Source organism: Lagopus muta, chromosome 7, assembly GCF_023343835.1.
Source record: "Lagopus muta isolate bLagMut1 chromosome 7, bLagMut1 primary, whole genome shotgun sequence".
Lineage (NCBI taxonomy): Eukaryota > Metazoa > Chordata > Aves > Galliformes > Phasianidae > Lagopus > Lagopus muta.
In genome coordinates this window covers 33,539,278-33,558,456 of record NC_064439.1, presented here as the reverse complement: position 1 = coordinate 33,558,456, position 19,179 = coordinate 33,539,278, and the positions used below count along the sequence as shown (strand labels likewise).

General features: G+C 40.4%; 2 protein-coding genes across 8 annotated transcripts in view; one reads left to right on the top strand and one right to left on the bottom strand.

Annotated features, from left to right (window-relative positions):
• Nucleotides 1-4,379, top strand: part of ANKRD28 (ankyrin repeat domain 28) — a 106,753-nt gene extending 102,374 nt beyond the window's left edge. For both annotated transcript variants that reach the window (XM_048952203.1, XM_048952202.1), the window contains exon 28: nucleotides 2,354-4,379. In XM_048952203.1, coding sequence (XP_048808160.1) covers nucleotides 2,354-2,640 — 287 coding nt within the window. In that variant the 3' untranslated portion in view covers nucleotides 2,641-4,379. The remainder of the gene's footprint in view (nucleotides 1-2,353) is intronic.
• Nucleotides 1-19,124, bottom strand: BTD (biotinidase). Of its 6 annotated transcripts, XR_007378353.1 has the most exons (6): nucleotides 18,628-19,032; nucleotides 14,538-14,772; nucleotides 12,904-13,053; nucleotides 9,710-11,077; nucleotides 5,203-5,355; nucleotides 1-2,185 (listed from the first exon to the last, which is right to left on the bottom strand). XR_007378353.1 is itself a non-coding variant. In XM_048952206.1 (4 exons), the coding sequence occupies exons 2-4, from the start codon at nucleotides 14,766-14,768 to the stop codon at nucleotides 9,893-9,895; spliced, it is 1,566 nt and encodes a 521-aa protein (XP_048808163.1). In that variant the 5' UTR covers nucleotides 14,769-14,772; nucleotides 19,043-19,124; the 3' UTR covers nucleotides 5,362-9,892. The 6 variants fall into 6 exon arrangements, 2 of the variants coding, with proteins under 2 accessions (XP_048808163.1, XP_048808162.1); XR_007378354.1 differs by lacking the exon at nucleotides 5,203-5,355; XR_007378351.1 differs by lacking the exon at nucleotides 1-2,185 and having other exon boundaries at nucleotides 3,886-5,355.
• Nucleotides 19,125-19,179: the final 55 nt, after the last annotated feature.

Genomic DNA, 19,179 nt, shown 5'->3' with positions numbered 1-19,179 from the left:
TTTAACTTTGTTTCCCCATAAGCAGCTCTGCTTTTAAACTCAACTCACTGAACGCAGTAACTGTGTGGAAATTTCATATGAACCTTCCAGTAGGTTCCCCCCTAGAAAAAGCAGCATGTTGATGATGGGTCATTTTAGCAGAGGGGAAGGGAAGCTTTCAGAACAATGCAGCTCATGGTGGAAATATTTGGTATAAGTGTATGGTCTGAAAATGTGTGTACTATGAATACACGGGTGTATTGGAAACAGAAAAACGTAATAGTCAAGGTAGAGTAAAACTTTCACTTGTTAAGCTGGATGGAATGGCCACCCATTTTGTCTGGGGTAGATGTATTGGTGTTGGCTTTTAAAAGTGAGTGTGAATTACAGATCTGTTACTGGGTCTCAAGCTTCTGGCTCGCTAGAGCTTTTTGTCACACGTGAGTAAGAAAACGTAATGGAATTTTTAAAATCTCAGAATAAATCCCAGACCTTGTAAGGACACAAGTACATGAGACCTACCGACTTCTTATTTACATATTTCCACATATTAAATCTATGATTTCAATATGCCTTGTAACTAAAAGCAATAGCTGTTTCGGGGTTGTTGTTGTTTTGGTTTTTGGGGTTTTTTTTATGGTTGTTTTCTTGTTTTGTTACATTTTTGTGGGATTTTTTTGTCTTTTTCAGACAGGACGTGCCTGATTAATAGTTCTAACTAGATTTCCCTTTTGGACAGCTTGTCCTCCCTTGATGTTTGCTGTGACTTTCCTTTTACAGGGCTTCTCAAATTGCACTGCTTAAATTGACATGGGAGATTTAAGGATCATTCCTCCCCTGAAATAGGGTAAAGGGTAGCTGCTAAATGAAACTGCCTAGAATGTAAATACAGGGAAACATTTTTTTTTGAGTTTCGGCTTCTCATCACAAGTATGCCAACTGGAGACATCATCTGTGTTTTCTGTGGGTTCGTCACGTGCAGCCCATCAGTGCCGTGCTGGGTGAATCTTTGACATAATAGTTGTCCATACAGAAGTCAAGTTCTCTGGAAGCCGGAGGATCTAACTAACGTTTACGCTTCTCTTTAAATCTGCTAATATTTTAAATTTAAGGCAACTCCTCAGTGCCACCTAATCTAATTCCTCTCTGTGGTTCCTAGCATTTCTTTCTAACAGCAATTACACTGCTTATAAAATCTCGAGCAGCCTTGAGAGTATTCATAGAGAATACTCTGAGGTGAATGTCCCATCTCAGAGCGCTGTGTAGACAAAGCCATGAATACTTTGAGGTGAGAGAGAGCGAGGGAAAAAACTAGAATATGGTGTTTCATTCCTAGTTATGGAAGCTCAAGATCTAAACCTGAATATTAGTGTAAGTTCTGGGCTTTAGAGTTGTGGTTGTTTTTTTACAGAAACAGGTTTTTTTGTTGACCTTCAATTTTATTTTTTAAGACAAAGTGGGATGCTCTGTTCCAGAGGTGAATGAGTATTGTCTTACCTGAAATACCCACTTCTTCCACTGCTTCTGCAGACTGTCACTGTTGACTCTGAGCTGTTTAGTCGAGGCTGTCTCTTGCTTGCTGTTTGCTTATGTCCTAGCCGCAATGAATTTCCACCAGGGGCCTGTCTGTTTATAAATTCTGTGCAGTGTGCTTTCACCTCGTGGTAACTATTTCTGAACCGTGTCCTAAAACCTGACCTGGATCATTTCTGCAATGAAGGTGATTCCTTAGTGGTTGCAATACTTGCTGGTAAAATAAGCATTATCTCATTTTTCATGCTTTCCAAGTATCTGAATAGAAGCCTATCATGTGGCTTACCATAACGCTGTGCATTATGAAATGCATTCCAGTAACTTAGATGCTGTACACCTTCAAGCTGTGAAGTGGGAGTAGTGTGGGACTTCAGGCTCTCAAATGCACATGGCCATTAGTCTGCTCAGCAGAATTAGCTGTCACCTGCGGTTGTGCTCATGCTGTGATGGACAGCGATAGGCAAGCTTCAGGGTGAAGAAATATTTCATGTTGTGTAGTTTCTGCAGTGACTCTCTGGTGAGTGCACTTAGTTCCATCCCCTTGGCCAGTTGACTTCCTCACCGTTTCCAGAACCAGGCTTTGTGGTTGGCTGAGAACATCTGACTGTTTGAAAAACCCTGACATCTCTGTTCCAAAGAACTCTGACTTCTGGGACGCATTTGTAACTGAAAGCTGTAAAAACAAACAAACGAACAAAACAAAAAACCTTATGATGTATTTAATTTTATGGCCCTTTTCAAACAGTGTGGAACTAAGTAAAATGAAATGTTTTTGCAGCTGAAAGATGACACGACCTTGAGCACATTTGTACATTGTTGTTGTGTTTTTCTCGGCTCCCAGGTTACACACCAGCTCTGGCCTGTGCACCCAACAAGGATGTGGCTGATTGCCTCGCGCTCATCCTGGCCACGATGATGCCCGTTTCATCAAGCAGCGCATTGCCTTCCCTTACGTTCAATGCCATTAATCATTACACCAACACCTCTAAAACTGTCACCTTCGATTCCTTGCCAATCATGAGGAGTGATCATAGCTCTTACTGTACTTTCAACAATATTGGCAGGGAGGATGGCTACCCCTATACAGAAGAAGACGAACTCAATGACTCAGATTCCGAGACCTATTGAACGCTGCATTTCGTAGGGCTGAAGAGTGACCCCTAATGCTGGAAGTCGTCACATCTGGGCTTTTGAAAAAAGCTGTTGGAATTGGAATGCAAAAAGAGGACCGACCTTTGGAAGATGCTTTTTATTGTGGTTGCATAAAACAAAATCCATGAGACTCTGGAAGGATTTTTAAGAGCATATTTTGCAGACGAAGCAGAAATTCTTGAATAAATTCTTGGAAACCGTGGCAAAAAAAATTTGAAGAATGTCAAAACTGCTTTATTGAACTGTTCTACCGTTCTGTTTCTGGTGCCAGGAGTAACTTCTGCAGACTGGGCACCCTCGTTGATGTAAATGAACGACACTGTTGTACAACACAGAGGATACTAGATTTAAATATTGTCAATAAAACGAAAATCATTTTGAAGGCAATAAAAGCGTTTGGTACAGTAGGCATTGTTTGTGCTGCAAACTGCCAAAGGACCAAATAACTTAAAAGGTTGTTTTTGTTTTTGTTTTTTAATTAAATACATTGTTGTGGAAACTGGAATAGATTCTTTGAAAAGTTAATTTAACCAAACCTTAATTACTTCTGGGAAAGAAGCTTAGATTTGGTTTCAAGTGTTGACTTTTTTCTTTTTGTTTACCATCTAAAAACCTTCCAGCACTATTAAATGTACCATGAAAGAAAGCAGATTTATGTTTAAGTTTTGTTTTCTTTTTCTTTTTGACAACATGAAAATGGAACTTGTCGTACTTTTCTAATAGTAAAACTAAACCAGCTAACAAGGTGAAGTCAGGGTGAAAAATGTACAGTGTAATAAACAAGGGAAGGGTGGGAGATGGGGGAGGGAAACGGACATTGTTGCACAGGTTTAGACTGTTAAACTTTGGTGGTTTGAATTGAGATTTTTTTTTTTTTAATTTAAAATACGTAACTTGGAAACTATGAAACTGCATAAAGAGAATGGAAATGTCTCCATAACCCCAGAACTGGGACTGAGAATTCTTTGCAACGATTGGTCCTCTCCCTTACACCGAAAAGATTGCACGTAAAGGTGGAATTGTAAATCCCTAGCACTTCTTTTTTTTTCTTTTTTTTTTGAATCCTGGAGTTGCCGGGGCGGGGGGAGGTGAATTTAAAAGTATATTTCCCTATTAGAAAGAAGTACAGTGTCTGGTCTGTGGGAAGAGCTGTGTATCTTTGTTGTGCTCCATTTAGAAATGAACAGCAGAAGCAGGTCCCCTAATGTAGTTCAGCCTCACCTGAAGATTTTTATCTTTTTTATTTATAACAGACTACTGCATTTTTTTAATTGCCTGAAGAATGAAAAAGTGACATAAGCAAGCTGAAGTCTCATTGTTAAATATGCATATTTACTTTATTTGGCTCTGCTTTAACTACAACTGTTACTTTTCAAGTGAAATGGCTTATGTACGTGCAAGGAATCCTTGCGTGTCCTGGTAAAGTACAAATAAATTACTGCAAACCGATTCAAATTTCCTTTTTATCCTTTTTGTATTGTGAAACTGGAAATCTTTATGATATTGTAAATTATCAGCTGGTTTTCTGAACATAAAGTGGAAACACGGGACAATATTTTGATCTGTTTGATAATTTTGTGGGTTTTTTTGAAGAATTAATGAGCATGTACATAGAAATAGTGACTGCTTGAATACTGTATTTACCTGCACTCTTTCAGTACTTCAAGATTCTTGTATATTTTACGGAATATAATAAAACCCAAATGTGAGTTCTACTAAGGAATAATTTATTTGTATCTATTAAGCACTAATGGCAAAGTCTCTTTTGTTGAACTGTTAGAATTTATAAGATCTGCTTTCCAAAGGCTTTGTAATCCTAAACTGAAGGTGAGCTATTGGAATTTCAGGTAACCCTAAATGTTAGATTATTAATTACTCCTCTAGGCTTTCTTCTAAGTACCCCTTTCTTAACCATTTGTGCCTGTGTTTGTTGTTTGCATATGCAGTGTTTGTCTTGGAACAGAATTAGATGACTTCAGGGCGATGGTGATCTCTGTTTGCTTCCCTCTGGTCTCTCAAAGTACTCCGTGGGAGCGACTGACATTTTGGGTCCGTGTTGGTCTGTTTTGAGATTCACTCCATCTATCTAAATAGCGGGGTTGAAACAGCATGGAACCATGCATCCTCACTTGTATCAGAATGGCAAGTAGCACCTGCGCTATTGGGAAGGTAACAGTTAGATGTTTCTGTAATGGAGCTGTCAAGTTTTTGAGATGTTTGATTTTTCCTACAAGTTGTTAACTCTGTTTAGGAATTCAGAGTTGCGTGTTATCATTTAGAGTTTACCCAGGGAGCCTGGATATCTCTGTTTGCATGAATTTACTTAATGGACAGGACAGCAGTTGTGCCTTGTAAGTGGGTAAGTGGTAAGTGGGACTCTTACTAGAAAATGATTCCTAAAATTGAACAAAGTTTGTTTAAAAAACTCACTGCTCTTGTCTGCTTTCCTAATGAGAGGTCAAGAAACAGAAGGTTCCTTGGTTCTGTAAAACAATACTGCCTGCAGGCGGTGTCCTCGGGTTTTTTTAATCTTCATACCTGAATGCAGGTCTGCTGCTTTCCAGAGAATGGTACTGCATCCTCTTCTTTTTTCCCTACATCCAAACAACCACTTGAGTTTTCACCAGAAAAGAGCAGGACTCAGCTGGATCGCTGATTCAGTGTAGTGGGATAAAATAAACCCTTCTTATGCTAGGGGAAAAAAAAATGAAGGGACTTCAGTAATGACAACAACCAGCTCTGATCAGCTTTCTGTGCACTCTGGCTGCTGCTGTGTTTTATGGGTTATTCAGTTCTCAGGATAAACATTATGCAGTAGAAAAAGCCAAGTTAGCACAGAACTTACTGGACTGAGTAACTTGTTTTCATAGAGTGCTGTGTTGGTGTGCCTGATCCTGACACAATCAAGAGTTCAGCTTTTTTCTTCCTTTTTTTTTTTTTTTTTTTTTTTGGTTGTCCTTTTTCCTCTTTCAGGAGTGACCCCTCTGTAATGAAGTTTTTCCTTGTAACATTGTCTAAAGTCTTGCCTCCTACTTCATTATTTCTTCCTACTACTTATTACTTATCCAGCACCTGGATTCCTCCAAAACAGCCATATAAAATTTCGCTCCAGTTAACATCTGAAAAAAGGGTGCTAAAAAAACCCAAAGCTGTTATGTTATGTCTCACTGATAACATTCATAAGTTCTTCAGACCCATAATCATGTTTTTAAGAATGAATTAGCTTCCTGTCTTCCCAAAGATTCTGTCCATTTAAAAGCAAGAAATATTGTAATAATCCAGATATCATTTTCTGTTTACATTCTAGTTTGAGAGAGCTCAGTAAAACCTTCTAAGCAGAAGTGAATACCATTGAGAGCAGATAGTTGTGAGAAGTTCCACGACTAAACATGCAATTAAACATCTTAACAGTGCCAGATGTGTCAGGGGAGCTTGTAATCCTAACTCCGTATTTGGAAGAGTGAGGTTCACATCTTAAAAGCAGAAAGCTATGTTAAAAGCAGCAGCAGTTCTGCAGAAGTGGAGGGCGTGCTCTTTGCTCAGAGTGGCGTACAGCAGTGAGGGGAGGGAGGGCTGTAAGGTTCTCTGCCTGCAGGCGCAGGAATGGTCTCCTCACTCCCCGCTTTGTCCACTCTGTTGGTGGTACTTAGCCACTTCTCAATGCAAAGGCCACTGTGTTGTTTGCTTTAAAAGTGTTCATCTGTGATGATGATCCTCCCTGAACTATCCAGACTAGATGCAGAGTATTATCTTTGGAGTGAATGGCTTTTATCGAGTGCTAACAAGTACTTTGAACACCATTTCCAGAGATCTGTATTTAAACTCCATTAAGTACATTTTAAGATCAGTTGACAAACAGCAAGTATTGAAATTCTTGAAGTTTATCCAGTGAATTCATATAAATTCTTAAATCAGAGATAACTGGTAATTATGGCTGCTTGCAGTAATCTCTAATGACTGGTGACAACTTCCTTTTCCTTTAATATGCTGCAGAAGTTGATGGATGGTTGAAGAAAAGTTCTTCCAGTTCAGGAATGAAACGCTTTATAAGTCAGCAGCTGTGACAACTGCATGAATTGGACAAGGTAAGAATTTACGAAACCTTGGTCTTTACAGACTTAAACCAGAGATTCTAAATATAGACGTAATACAGATCTGTTCATTTCCCTTGTTAAGATGAAGCTTTAGCTTTATTTTCACGTTGTCCTTCTCACTATAATATCCATATATTTTGAAGATTGTTAAGGAAGGAACCAGATGTATCCATGTGAAGCGTCAAAACAACTGGTTGTTCTTAAGAAAACTGTCATGTACAGCCCTACAGGCAGGCCCTTACTGTGATCCACACATCCTTACCAACCTACTGAAAGAAAAACTGACATTTCAGCCATTGGGAAGAGTATTTCTTTCAGCTGTTTCAGTCATCTGAAGCTCAGCAAAACGTCTTGCTTCTTTTCCCTGGGGAACAAAGTTAGCCTTGACTAACATCCCCAAACTGCAGCGTGGTTTTGTTTTTCCTGTTTTGACTCATCTCTCACCTGATGGAACTCTTTCCAACCTGGCGTCCCGATTTTGTAGCATTGATGCTTTACTTCAAACAAAGCAATGTCTAAATTATCAGTGCTTCCATACTCACTGTATACCATGGGAAACTGAATTCCCTGTCTTCCTGTACTGCATTTTAACAATTTTCAAGCTGAGTATTGCAGTATTTCACCATGTAACTGTGAACATGGTTGAATAATATGGAACCTGAGGAATCTTTCAAGCTGTCTTAAATTCATTAATATCATTAAACATTTAAAAACACATTCTCTTGTAAGTTAAAATTGCAGTAGCAGTGATCAGAAATTTAGCTCTTCCAATTCACAACAGAACAAAAGAAGCCCTCGCTTCCAAGCCTTTTCAGTGACAAATGTACAGATTTTTCTTCTCACTGCATCGCAGCTCGGAAGGACTGACACTGATGTCTCAGCCTCAGACACTGTAACAGTTTTAAAGCAAAATGTAATGTTTCATTCCCTCTTATTTATCTCCTCTTCCCTGCCAAACGTCCATTACTCAAGCTCCTCTTGGGCTTTCTGTGATGCCAGGGTATTAATACTACAAGAAAGGCCCCAGCCTGGGCAAGGCTGGGCCAAGCCACACGAGGTTTTGCACCTCTGTTCTGTGGTGGTTGCAGCAGCCTCTTGCTGCTCAGTCACTTTAATCTAGTCATCTCCCTGTAAAGGTCTACTTGTACAAGCTTGCACCAACTGCGCGTGTTCTGAAGATCTTTGTTCTGAACTGCTTGTCCCACTCCATTACCAGTTTCTGACATTCTGAGCCTGTTCACATGCCTCTCAGGAACTGAACTCCAAAGTCCTGTTCTTTGCTGTATTTTCTGGCAGATGCTTTCAGCATATTCAGAGTATCCTCACAACTACCTGGATAACTCAGCACCAGATCCCTTATACAGAAGCCCCTAATACTTCTGGCTTGTGTGCTGTTACTCCTAGCTGGCCAGGGCTTTTCTGATTTGCTGATCTCCCTCGGCAGTATCAAGATGCCTCACAGACAGCGTTCCCTGCTCCTTCTCACATTGTTTCTTTTGTCGCAGTACAAACATCTTCCACATCCTGAGCACATTAAAAATAATCTGTTGATTTAAAGCTGTTCTTGATTTAAGATCTGTTTCTTGGATGGCAGAAAGTCCACTCTTTCTGTTTTGATTTCCCTCCCAGAGAGAAAACATTTAGGAAGCTTCACTAAAACTGTTTATATCCATTGAAGGGAAATGATGGTCATATGGGTATGTTTCTTCTGCCTGTGTGACCTTCAGCTTTCCTAAGGGCTTCTCCCTTTTTCAGAAAATGGTATGACTGTTTTCCTTTATGAAACCTGAAAGTGAATTTGTCCAAAGCAGATTGTTGAGCAGAGTATAATACACTTCTTGCTGCAGTTCTTTGAGTTTGAACACATTTTGGAACTGCCTCAGCCAAACTGAGAATTACACATCTCCTGTTCACAGCTCCTCCCAGCAACTAGGACAACAGATTTAGCACCTGGAAGACAAGGATGCCCCAAAGGAACAATTGTGTTTATTAGTCAGTTACTTAACAGCTATTACACGGATGAAGTTATAACAGCCATGAGAGCCCCAAAGTTGTAATGGTTCAGAAGAAATTATTTTCTTTAATTTTAAGGCCAAAATAATATCCCTTAAACATCCTTTTGCAAGCACCTCCACTGCAGTAATAGTTTGTCGTTGCATGACAGTATTTATAGCATCCAATCTAGCTATGGCTGTGGAAAGAATGCTGTGTTTCAACAGCAGGAACTGCCACCTGGCACACAGTTTATGTAGAAACCCTACTGTCCCACAATTCATTATCTGCTTTTCACAGCTCTTACTGAATGAATTTACAATGTTTGAATTGTCTCAAAGTCAAAACAGGCATGCGATGACTTCTCTTTAAAAATGGGAAAGTCAGAGTGCTAAAGTAGTACCTAACATAGTTGCTGATTCGTTGTTGAGCTTTATTTAAACATCTTGCACAGGAGCATGGAAATTATGCCTTCATGAAGGCTAGTGTTTCAGTGTAGCAGTTGATACACTCCTTCCCAGACTGTTGTTCCACAGATGTTCACAGTGGTAACACTTGCTTAGTTACTATTAAAAGTAAGAAATAACTCACTGAGGATGCTAACAGCCAAGCAAGTGGCCAGTAAATTGTAAAGATTTCAAATGGGAGCCGGGGGAAGGGAGTGAGAGTAAGGAAAAAACCTTAGCACTCTAACCAGAAGTCAGAACCTGATGCTATTCAAGGTATATGCATCTATTTTCTTGCATATATTTGTGTAATCAATGCCATTCCCTTTCCTACTTTTTTTTCCCTTTTTAATGGTTTTCTACTTCTTTCATTTCCACTCCCACCAGAACCCCAGAGAACCAAAGAACTAAATTAAAAGAGGCAAATTCAGTTGAAATGAGATTATTTTCCTAATATAAGGTATCTCAAACACACTGTAACAAGCCTTTAGACTTGCAAGGCAATTCACTTACTTGTGGAAAGACGTAAGCTCCCAAGGTACACGCTTGGTTTGTAGTCTCTTTGGTCATCATTTCAAATGTAGGATCTATTAGACAGTCGTGTAACAAACATACCTGAAGATTCTGAAGTACAGCTATTCAACAGTTCCTGGTAAGATATAGACTCTGAAAATCTGATGCAGTTAAATATCTGTGCTAGTCCTTTTCATACCATCGTCCATACAGAGCAGCTGTCAGTAGGCCATTAGTAGTTCTATTTTTGCTTAGGAAATAGTGGTTGTTTTTCCAGCCCATGTGATCAGCAAAGTCCAAGGTAATACCAGACGTCAGCAGCAAAGGAAAGATATAAGGAGTACTCATATTTCCCCATAGCTGGAAATCTATCAGAGCAGTGGCATGTGTAACCTCCTGCCCACAAGTGCTAAAGCTGAGACCTCCACACTTCACTAATGCACAGGCCTGGACGTAGTAAATGCCATTCACTGTGTGGAGCCCGTCAAAAACTCCCAAAGCGTATAATTCATCAGTTAAAACATCTCTCTTATAATTTAAGTAGCAACAAAGAGTATTGGCACAAACCTGAAGTTCTCCTTTTTCCGCCCATACAGGAACAAAAGTAAAATTGTCATACATCATTTCTGCATAGAACAGGGGAGGCGACTGTTCGTTTCCTTTTTCTGATACTTTGCCATGGGCCTCCTGTCCTTCCGTAAAGCAAACTTGGTCACCCCCTGAGGTACTTGTAGAAGTAGTGCATGAATGATGCACGTTCTCTCTGAATCTTTCATTATGCTCCAGATCGGTTTTGTAATCTGTGCTAATGACAGGAATTTCTGCTACTATGAGCTTGCCACCGTAACTGTCCATGTTGTGGTAGATAAATGATTTGACAGGAGTGTATATGCCACTCCCTGTCATGCCCAGGGTAGGGTGGTGGATATTAGCTGCTAAAATATTGACACTGAAAGCTGTTGCAAAAGCTTGTTGAAATTCTACAGCAGACAGGAGTGGGAGCTGGTTCATCCAGGCAGTCGGATAGACGATCTGTTTTACATTGTATTGTCTGATTAGATTCACTGCTGGCTCAAAGAAGAGTATGTCAAAGCAAGTAAACATACCAAACTTGCCAGCAAAAGGGGTATCAAAGAGCTGATAGTCAGGCTCTGGAGGGGTATCGAAAGCATATTCAAAATACAGATTGTGTTTACGGTACGTGGCCACCAGTGTACCAGCATCGTTGAACACCACGTTGGTATTGAACTGGTATCTTCCATCACGTGGACAGTGAGGATCTGTGTGCTCACAGGGTTGCTTAGTTCCTAAGTTTGCCACCAGGAATATTTTGTTCTTCAGTGCCATGCAGCTCAGACGTTGAAGAACCTACAGAACCAGAAAATGGAGAGGAAGTTTTACTTCAGCAATATATTTAATGCTTTTCAAATTACTATTTGCAACTGGAATGTATATACACTTGAATTTATCTGTAAAACGTAAACATAATGACATCTTCATGATGAAAGATATTGGAAATCATTGTTTTCTAGACCAAAAAGTACTTCAAATACCAATTGAAAAATTATCTAATTTTTATTTCCTGCAAAGTAAGTAAATACATAAATCTCACCACTTTAAGGGCTTTAATTTTCAGTAGCTTCTGGCCATTGCTTGGAACATCAGTGGCTTTAAAACACCGTAAGACAACTGAAACCTTTGAGCAGACAGTGTAGCTGATTTGCGTGCAGCTTTAGAAAAGCAGATTTCTGATACTGATTATTTGCACCTGCAGCAGTTTGTTCCTGCAACTACTTTAGTATTTTTATTCTAAACTTATTTTTAAAAATCACTAGCTACAACCCCCAGAAGCAGAGATGTAAATGCTTTTTGCTCAGTTGCAGAACAGAAATACTGAACGTTGCAGGCTGTACTGTTGGCACGTTTCCTCCAGCCCAGAGAAAGCTGTATATTAACTGCCATTTATTTTCTTTGAAGCTGTGACTGCCCGACCTGAAGCACCACAGTGCAGCTATTTGAAGCTAAATCTGAACAAGTACAAATAATTCATTAGAACTGAAATCATTTTCCCAAGGTTCACTCCTACACTACATAGTGTTGCTGAGAAGGTGAGTGTATCGCTCAGGAAAAACACAGTTTAGTGGCTTCTGAGGCCCAGAGCACTTGGGATTTCTCTCCGTAGCACTGTACCATTCAGATCTATCAGCCACCTTCACTCAGACTGTGCAGATATTTTTAATAGCTCTTCCCACATTGGTGGGCTACCCCTGTAAAGCTATGTGTTTATAGAAAACTTATAGCTTCAGAACATTTTTGATGTGATTTTCTGCAGTTATGCTGAAATGAGAATGTGCATTAGCATTAGCAAGGGTACTGAACCTGGGTTAGCTGCAACAAAATCCAGAGCCTTCCAGTACTGCAAACCAAGGACCTGAATGTCAAACTGAACTTTTGCTTGTTTGTGTATGATATCAGCAGTAACAACCAATAGGCCAGAGTAGGTCAGAATTTACCACTGCATTGTTTAAACCCAAACTCTGCTATCTTAGCAGGCATATAAATAACTACTTAGTTTCAGTGTATTGATTACTGTTAACATTAGAGGAATAAATAGCTTGTATTCCTAAGCATGGCACAGTTACTTTAACATTAGATCCAGAAAAGTAGATGAAAATACTATTTCTGCAATTTGTAATTACACACCACCTATGTTGAACTGTGGCTTCTATTACACTATTGCAGGTCCTTTCCTGTTTCATGAGCAAATCAATTCATAGACAGTTAAATGAGTCAGAATGTTCTGAAGTCATTGCACCCACAGAACGCTTGGACTATTAAAACAGAGTAACAAGGAGGCATCAGAAATGACAATAGTACAATATTGTTTTATTAAAACAACAGTCAAAATCCCAAACTACTAGTGATGTATCTTATTAGAGTGCCCTTTCATAGGTTGGGGAGAGGGAGTTTAAAAGCCAATAAGACTCATAAACAAGCTGAACTTCTTCCATATATCTAACCAAAGTTTTCTAAGAATGAAACCAGCATGAACAGAGTCCATTAAAACAATCCGGTGACTAGGAGTTGTTACGGTTCTTTTTTAATTCCCTAAGCAAAACTAGATTTGTGCACTTGCAGCACAAATGTAGCTTTTAGTTATTCCCCTTCTCTACAGAAAATGTTCCTATATTTACCTCTGTGTCACTGAACAAATACTTCTCTCTGCATGGATTCCACTTCACAGAGTCGGAATGCGGAACAAAGTCTAAGTAAGGATAAATTGATCTTCTTGTGAAGTTGAAGCCGTGGATTCCATCTTCAGGAAAAACAATGATCTGTGCTCCCTGTGTGTAAAACAAAGGCATGTTTTGTAGAAATAGCAAAACCAACCTAAGTATGGAATGAAAAAAAAGGCAATATTTTGGCTAAAGAGAGCTAAGGAAAGTTAAGGTAACTCAAGTAGGTTTTGATTTGAATGCTGTTTGAAAACATCCTTTCTTTAACAAACATGGTAAATGTAACTGTGCTTAAGAAACAAACTCATTTAACCTGACTCCTAACTTCACCTCGAGAAATAACTGATTTGGTGTTATTTGCATTCTCCTGAAATAGAGAAATAGTCATAGAATAGTCATGAGAATATTATCATTCAGGTTAAAGACTTGTTTCCAGAACTATGCCATTTGTGGATGAGGTCTATCAGAGGTGCAGTATCTGCATCAAATATGCAGCAACTGTATCAAAGGTGCAGCACAACTTGAGCACAGCCTCAGTTAGGTATGTAGGGTTGGAGAGGGCACTGGCAGTAGTTTTCAGAAACAGTTTGACTATGGCAGCAGTACATGCTTTAGCAGCCATGCAGCCATCGCAGGTCTAGGCTGGTGCTGCCTAAAACTATGGGACAGCTGTCCTTATTACAAAATATTAATGCCTTTTAAATCAGACAGAGCATCAGTCACTCACATCCCCACGACTTCTCACAAGTCCCTTCAAATGTGCTACCTTTGCTACTGCTTTGGGATCATTTATGTCATCTCAAATACAGAACTGCATTAAAATAGCTATCGTGTTTCTGGACTGCAAGGCCTCATAACCCGAATTTCTCAAACAAAAACAAAAAAATCCACATCCTGAAGTTAGCAAAACTGGTAGTTGTTCTGTTCCAAAAAAAAAAAAATAAGATTTGTATAACTTGTGTAACTTGCAAGTCATTTCTTCTCTGCATAGGGACAGTAAAGACTATTTCCTCTGGGCTAGAACCACATTGAGACTTCATCAGGAGGAAAGGAGGCTGTGCATAAGAACTGCCAGAAATACCACTCTTTCTCCTCGGAATATATTTAGACTGAGTACCAGCCCACGGAGGGAAGGAGAGAGGAATGGAAAACTTTACTTCCACAAAGCTGTTAATGGTGGAACATTCATTTCCAAGGCATTAAACTTCGGTATTTAGAAACATGCAGGAATTTCCATTGAGAGTGCTGGAATAAAACCAAAGCCAAGACAGAAAATCTTTTAATAAAAACAATCCATTGAAGAAAACAGAAAGGAGCTGGGCATCCAGATTAAAATAGAAAATTAATTTCCCTATACTAAATAGCTACAGGTACATTTTTCCAAGCTTGGAATAACTCAAGTCGGACAAGCTGCTAATTGGCTTCATTTTTTTCAGAGCTGCTGGCAGGTCAGAATGACTGAGAAAACAGATCATACTTATGTATATAAATATGGCTGTAGTTGCCTGGGAACACAAACGTGAAAGCTTATCCTCAAATAGCACTTACTGTATACATACACAGGACACACACAACTGCTGCTGAGCCACTACCTGTCTTGCAGCAGCCGCAACTTGCTGGTCATAGATGTCCAGGTTTCTGCCCATGAGTTCCAGCGCAGACCGTCGATCAGTGAGGGCTGTTGGGTTAGGACTCAGGATGGACTCATGTTCATACACAGCAGCCACGTAACGTGCCTCCTGCTTAACTCTTCCTGAGACAACTTGATAGCAGAAAAAGCAGACAGACAGCTTCCAGCACAGATCCACCATGTCGTGTGCCATAAATCTAGAGCAAAAAAACCCAAACAGGTGTGGAGGGGAGAGCTTCAGTGACAACTCGTGCCAGGAATTTAAATTTAATATTAAATATGGACTGTAACTGAGACTCTGCAGTGTTTGAACTGAGCGTGTTGTTTTCAAATTCCTGACCAAAGACGTGCATACTGTGTATTGACAGAACTTCACTCTAACTGCTTTTTGCTACATGTATAGTTGCACTGTCTCCTTGCTTGATCTCCCTTTAGTTCTTGTTTGTCTATAGATCTATTGCACCACGTAACAAAATATCTCTGGGAAAAGCTAAAAGCAGCTCACAAATGTGCGCTTCCTCCCCCAGCTGGTAAGGGTGGTGGTTTACAAGTAGCAATTCCTAAAATGACTTGAACGCGGTATTTAGGAGACAAGTAACAGCACATACCATTTTACCATTTAGATAACTGCCAAAAAAAAATTTGAAACTACTGCATTTATCTGTTTTTCTATCACAGGAATGGCTGTCCTGATGGATTCCAAATTTTCATTTTATTCTCGCTCTGCACAAGTGATAAATAGATTCATTTGGCTTTTTTCCAACATCTATAAAAATGCTGAGTGCAATTCAGATCCACATTCCTCCTGCACAGCGCAGACAGGTAAGGTAACACACTTTCTGATAACAACAACAAAGCAAGAATCCAAACAAAATGCAAAAAAGTTGCATTACTGAGCTTTTCTTAGATTTAATTCTTTTCCCACATGGTTTGATTCCCCAGACCTCAATAGCAGCTTCCTTAAAAAGAACACACTGGAGAAATCCCTTTATGCTCCAAACTTCAGAGGCTGAGCAGCAGAAACAAATGAAGAATTACACAACCTGGAAGGCTGGGGCACCCTCTCCGATATGGGCTCCCCATGTAGCCTTTTTGACACCCTGACTGCATCCTGTACTTACACATAAGATTAATGAGAGTTCAGTATTTGTTACCTGCGTTAAGTAGCATTAAGAACTTAAATGTTGGATATCACCAGAGATGTAAGAGCACGAAGGAGAGATGTGCTGATGTTAGATAGTGATGGCCTCCAGTATTCAAGATCAATTACCAACTTTTTAGATGTATTTCTTTTTTGGTAACACTAATCCAGGAAAGAATGTGCTAAAATACTGTGTTTTTCAATCCTTGTGACCCACAGCACCCTGACTGTTCCAAAGCAAATATGACAAGCTTTCTCTAGCTCTCACTGGGAGGAGTTCAATGGAAACAGAGACCAGTCTTAAACTGCTCCCACTTTTACTCTTATTCATGTCACATCAAAAGTAGTTTTCTACTTAAAAAAAAAGAAGTGCAGGCACACTAGCTTCAATTCCAGAATGAAAGGCAGGTAATAATCAATCCTCAATACTGGTATAGTTTTTCTTTCTTTGTTTGTTTTTTTTTTTCCCCTCATTTTTCCTAAAAGCCAACTTGACCAGTATTCAGCAGTGAGCAATTTGAAGTGTGCAGGAATCCATTCAGAAAGCATCTGCTAAGTAACATTTCAATTTAAACCACCTGGTCATTTCCATGAGCTCGTTTGAGAGCAACACAACCTGTGTACACAGGGAAACCAAAACCTTTGTGATTAGGCAACAGATTTGTTTGCGTAAGGAAAACATTCTAGTATGCAGTAATGCCTGTCCGGGTCCAGGTGTGACTTAGCGATTCAGTGCCTCTAAGCTCAACCTTATGTTTGTTTTTCTTGACCTTTGACTGTGTGCCCATATATACATGACTTCAGCAGTGAACTTCAAGTTACCTAAAGCAGCATCAAAATAGAATACAGCACTGGCATCTCTGGAAACAGTTGTGTTAAGAATACTTCATTTATATGAATAGTTCTGACAGCAATGTACAGTAAGTTCCTCTTGCTATTCTACAATGCACTCCTCAAGGAAAGGAGTACTTAGGGGGACTGACATCAAAACCTGAGGCTCCAGCTTTGTCCTGCTCAACTCTCTGCTTTGCTAATGAAATCTGATCAGCATTTAGCAATACCCAGGTGCAAGAAAACATATAAAGCAGTAGCAGGGAGTAGTAGAGAGAAAGCCTCTCACTGTTATGGAAGCCAATGAAAATAAACACATTGTTGGACTTCAGTGACAAAACTATCTTTTCTATCTGACATCCCTTCAGAGCCAAAATGCCTATTTAGGACAGGAATGGGTTCACATCAGCCATTCCTTAACAAAACTGTCAACTAAGATGTAATTAGAATTTTTCTCTACTAGCAATGGACAAACGTGCAGAGTTTCAGAACACAGGATTGAATTGCAATGTATTAGATATGTCTTATAAGCCAAACATACCGACACAGAACATTAACAGGGCATCAAAAAAGAAGGGGTTCACATCGGTATCTCAAATGTTTCCAACAACCAGAAAATAAACCATGGCTGAAAAGTGAGAATTCTCCAGGCTTCCTAGTGAAATATTTTTTATTTCCCTAATGGAAAACACTATGCTATCTAACAAATCCTTTCCCTTAAGAGAGGATAATTTGTTTAGGACCTACAGAGCTGTCAGCTCACCTGAGTCACAACTCAAAAAAAAAAAAAAAAAAAAATTAATAACCTAAAATGCTTTATAATTTTATTTCTTTTCCCCGCTCCTGTAATTTACACAATCTCTTGCCTGGCAGCTGTGCTTCAGTACGATCACCTTACAAACCCACCTGCAGCTATTTCGTAGCAGTATTACCAGCACGCAGTTGCAGTATATTCATTACAGCACTATACACAAAAGGTAGGAAGGCTGCTGTTTAAGTTCATGATGCTAATTCATAACAATGTTTCCCCTGGTTACAGCATGGGATGCTTTTCTATTGAATCTACCAGAACCATCACTCTCAGCACAGTGAGAAAGTGCAGCACCCAGACACCAGTTCTACAATGACTTTGGAAACTTACCAGTTTGCCAACTCTCAACACACACAGATCTATGCACAGAGCAAAGCAATGTACACTCTGCTTCTCAGCACTTTTATAATTAGAAGAATCTAACAGACTGGGAAGCAGCACTCATCCAAGTCCTCTTAAGTGAATAACAGCAAATGCCTGGTAAGCCGTAGTAACAGTGATAACTACCAGGCAAGGTACTGACTTTGCTAAGAAATAAAAGTATTTTTTTCAGTTAAATTATGCTCACAAGTTCTGCAATGTTGCTGATGTTCATGCATAGGTTGCTCCAAAAGTAATGCCTCCTATTCATTTCCATACAACAAAGAGCACATTAAAATTATTTGAGCGGATTATCAGCTAGGAAAAAAAAGAAAAAAAAAAACCACACCAAGAAAAACCACTTTTTTCAACATAGTCATCACCACAAGCAGTGCATTATCAACAGTGACGAACAAGAGCCTGCATGCCATGCTGAATAAAGTCTCCACCAGTAGAGGCGAGTCCATCTGTGTCCCCAGCAAGCTTTGAGACACAGAAGTTAACAGAATAATATCTTACAGTGACCTGCTGCTGAAACACACCAGCACTGCCTCACCGTGCTTGCATCCACTGGTTGGTCTCTAAAAACGTTCAACAAGCACTGATCAATGTCAATGGGTGCCATTTTTCCCGCATGGGGGAATTCAATTCCACGCCTTCACTTCATCCACACTTCCATGTCAGATGCTATTCGTCAGGCTGCCCCTGTGCTGCCATCTGTCACATGGCAACAACATGGAATGGAATATTGGTGGGAAAGCTCAACTTCTGCTGCCATACCACCAACATCCACCTCTGACATCGCTGGGCAACATCGTAAAATAGGAGGCATTACTTTCAGAGCAGCCTCCACACAGCTACACAAGCACACAAACGTGGATCTAAAGAAGTGACCGATCTGCCACTAACCTTTTTCTTTCCCCACTGACTCCTCCCATCCGCTGATTCTGAATCCCCTGCTATCTCTTAACACTTAATTACGTGTTTTTATGGTGTTTTTCTTTTGGCAACGCAACGCTGTCACAGCTCGGTGTAAGCACGCCTCCCGCTTCCATTCCTGCTAAGCGTTCGTTCAGTAGGTAACAGGTTACGTAACCTCGCTCTGGCTTCTTGCCTTTTACCCACGGCCGGACTCAGCGCTGCCATGCTGGGCCACAGCAGGCCGGGACGGCGGCACCGGCAGCGCACGCCGCATCACTGCAGGACCGTACGAAGCCAGCAGCACCGGTTACGCGGTGGGCAGGGCACGCCAAGCAGGGCCTCGCTCTATACCTACGCTTCTCCTCACGAGCACGGCAACGGGGAGCCCCGCACCCCAACCCACCTGTCCTCCGCCCCGCTCCGCGCCACAGCTCAGCTCCGCCCCTTGGCGCTGCCGTTTAACGGTCGCGCACGCGACGCGCTGCAGTCGCCCCCTGCCGGTACGGCCGCGCGAGGCGGCGGCCGTCTCCCGCCCTCTGA

What these genes read in the sequence shown, in the direction of transcription:
- BTD (XM_048952205.1), bottom strand. Translation starts at nt 18,656, where the DNA reads ATGGGAGGAGTCAGTGGGGAAAGAAAAAG. An exon ending in GTCAGTGGGGAAAGAAAAAG is followed by an intron (nt 14,773 to 18,627) that starts GTTAGTGGCAGA and finishes TTTTTGCTCTAG; the next exon opens with ATTTATGGCACACGACATGG. An exon ending in TTGCGGCTGCTGCAAGACAG is followed by an intron (nt 13,054 to 14,537) that starts GTAGTGGCTCAG and finishes TTTTACACACAG; the next exon opens with GGAGCACAGATCATTGTTTT.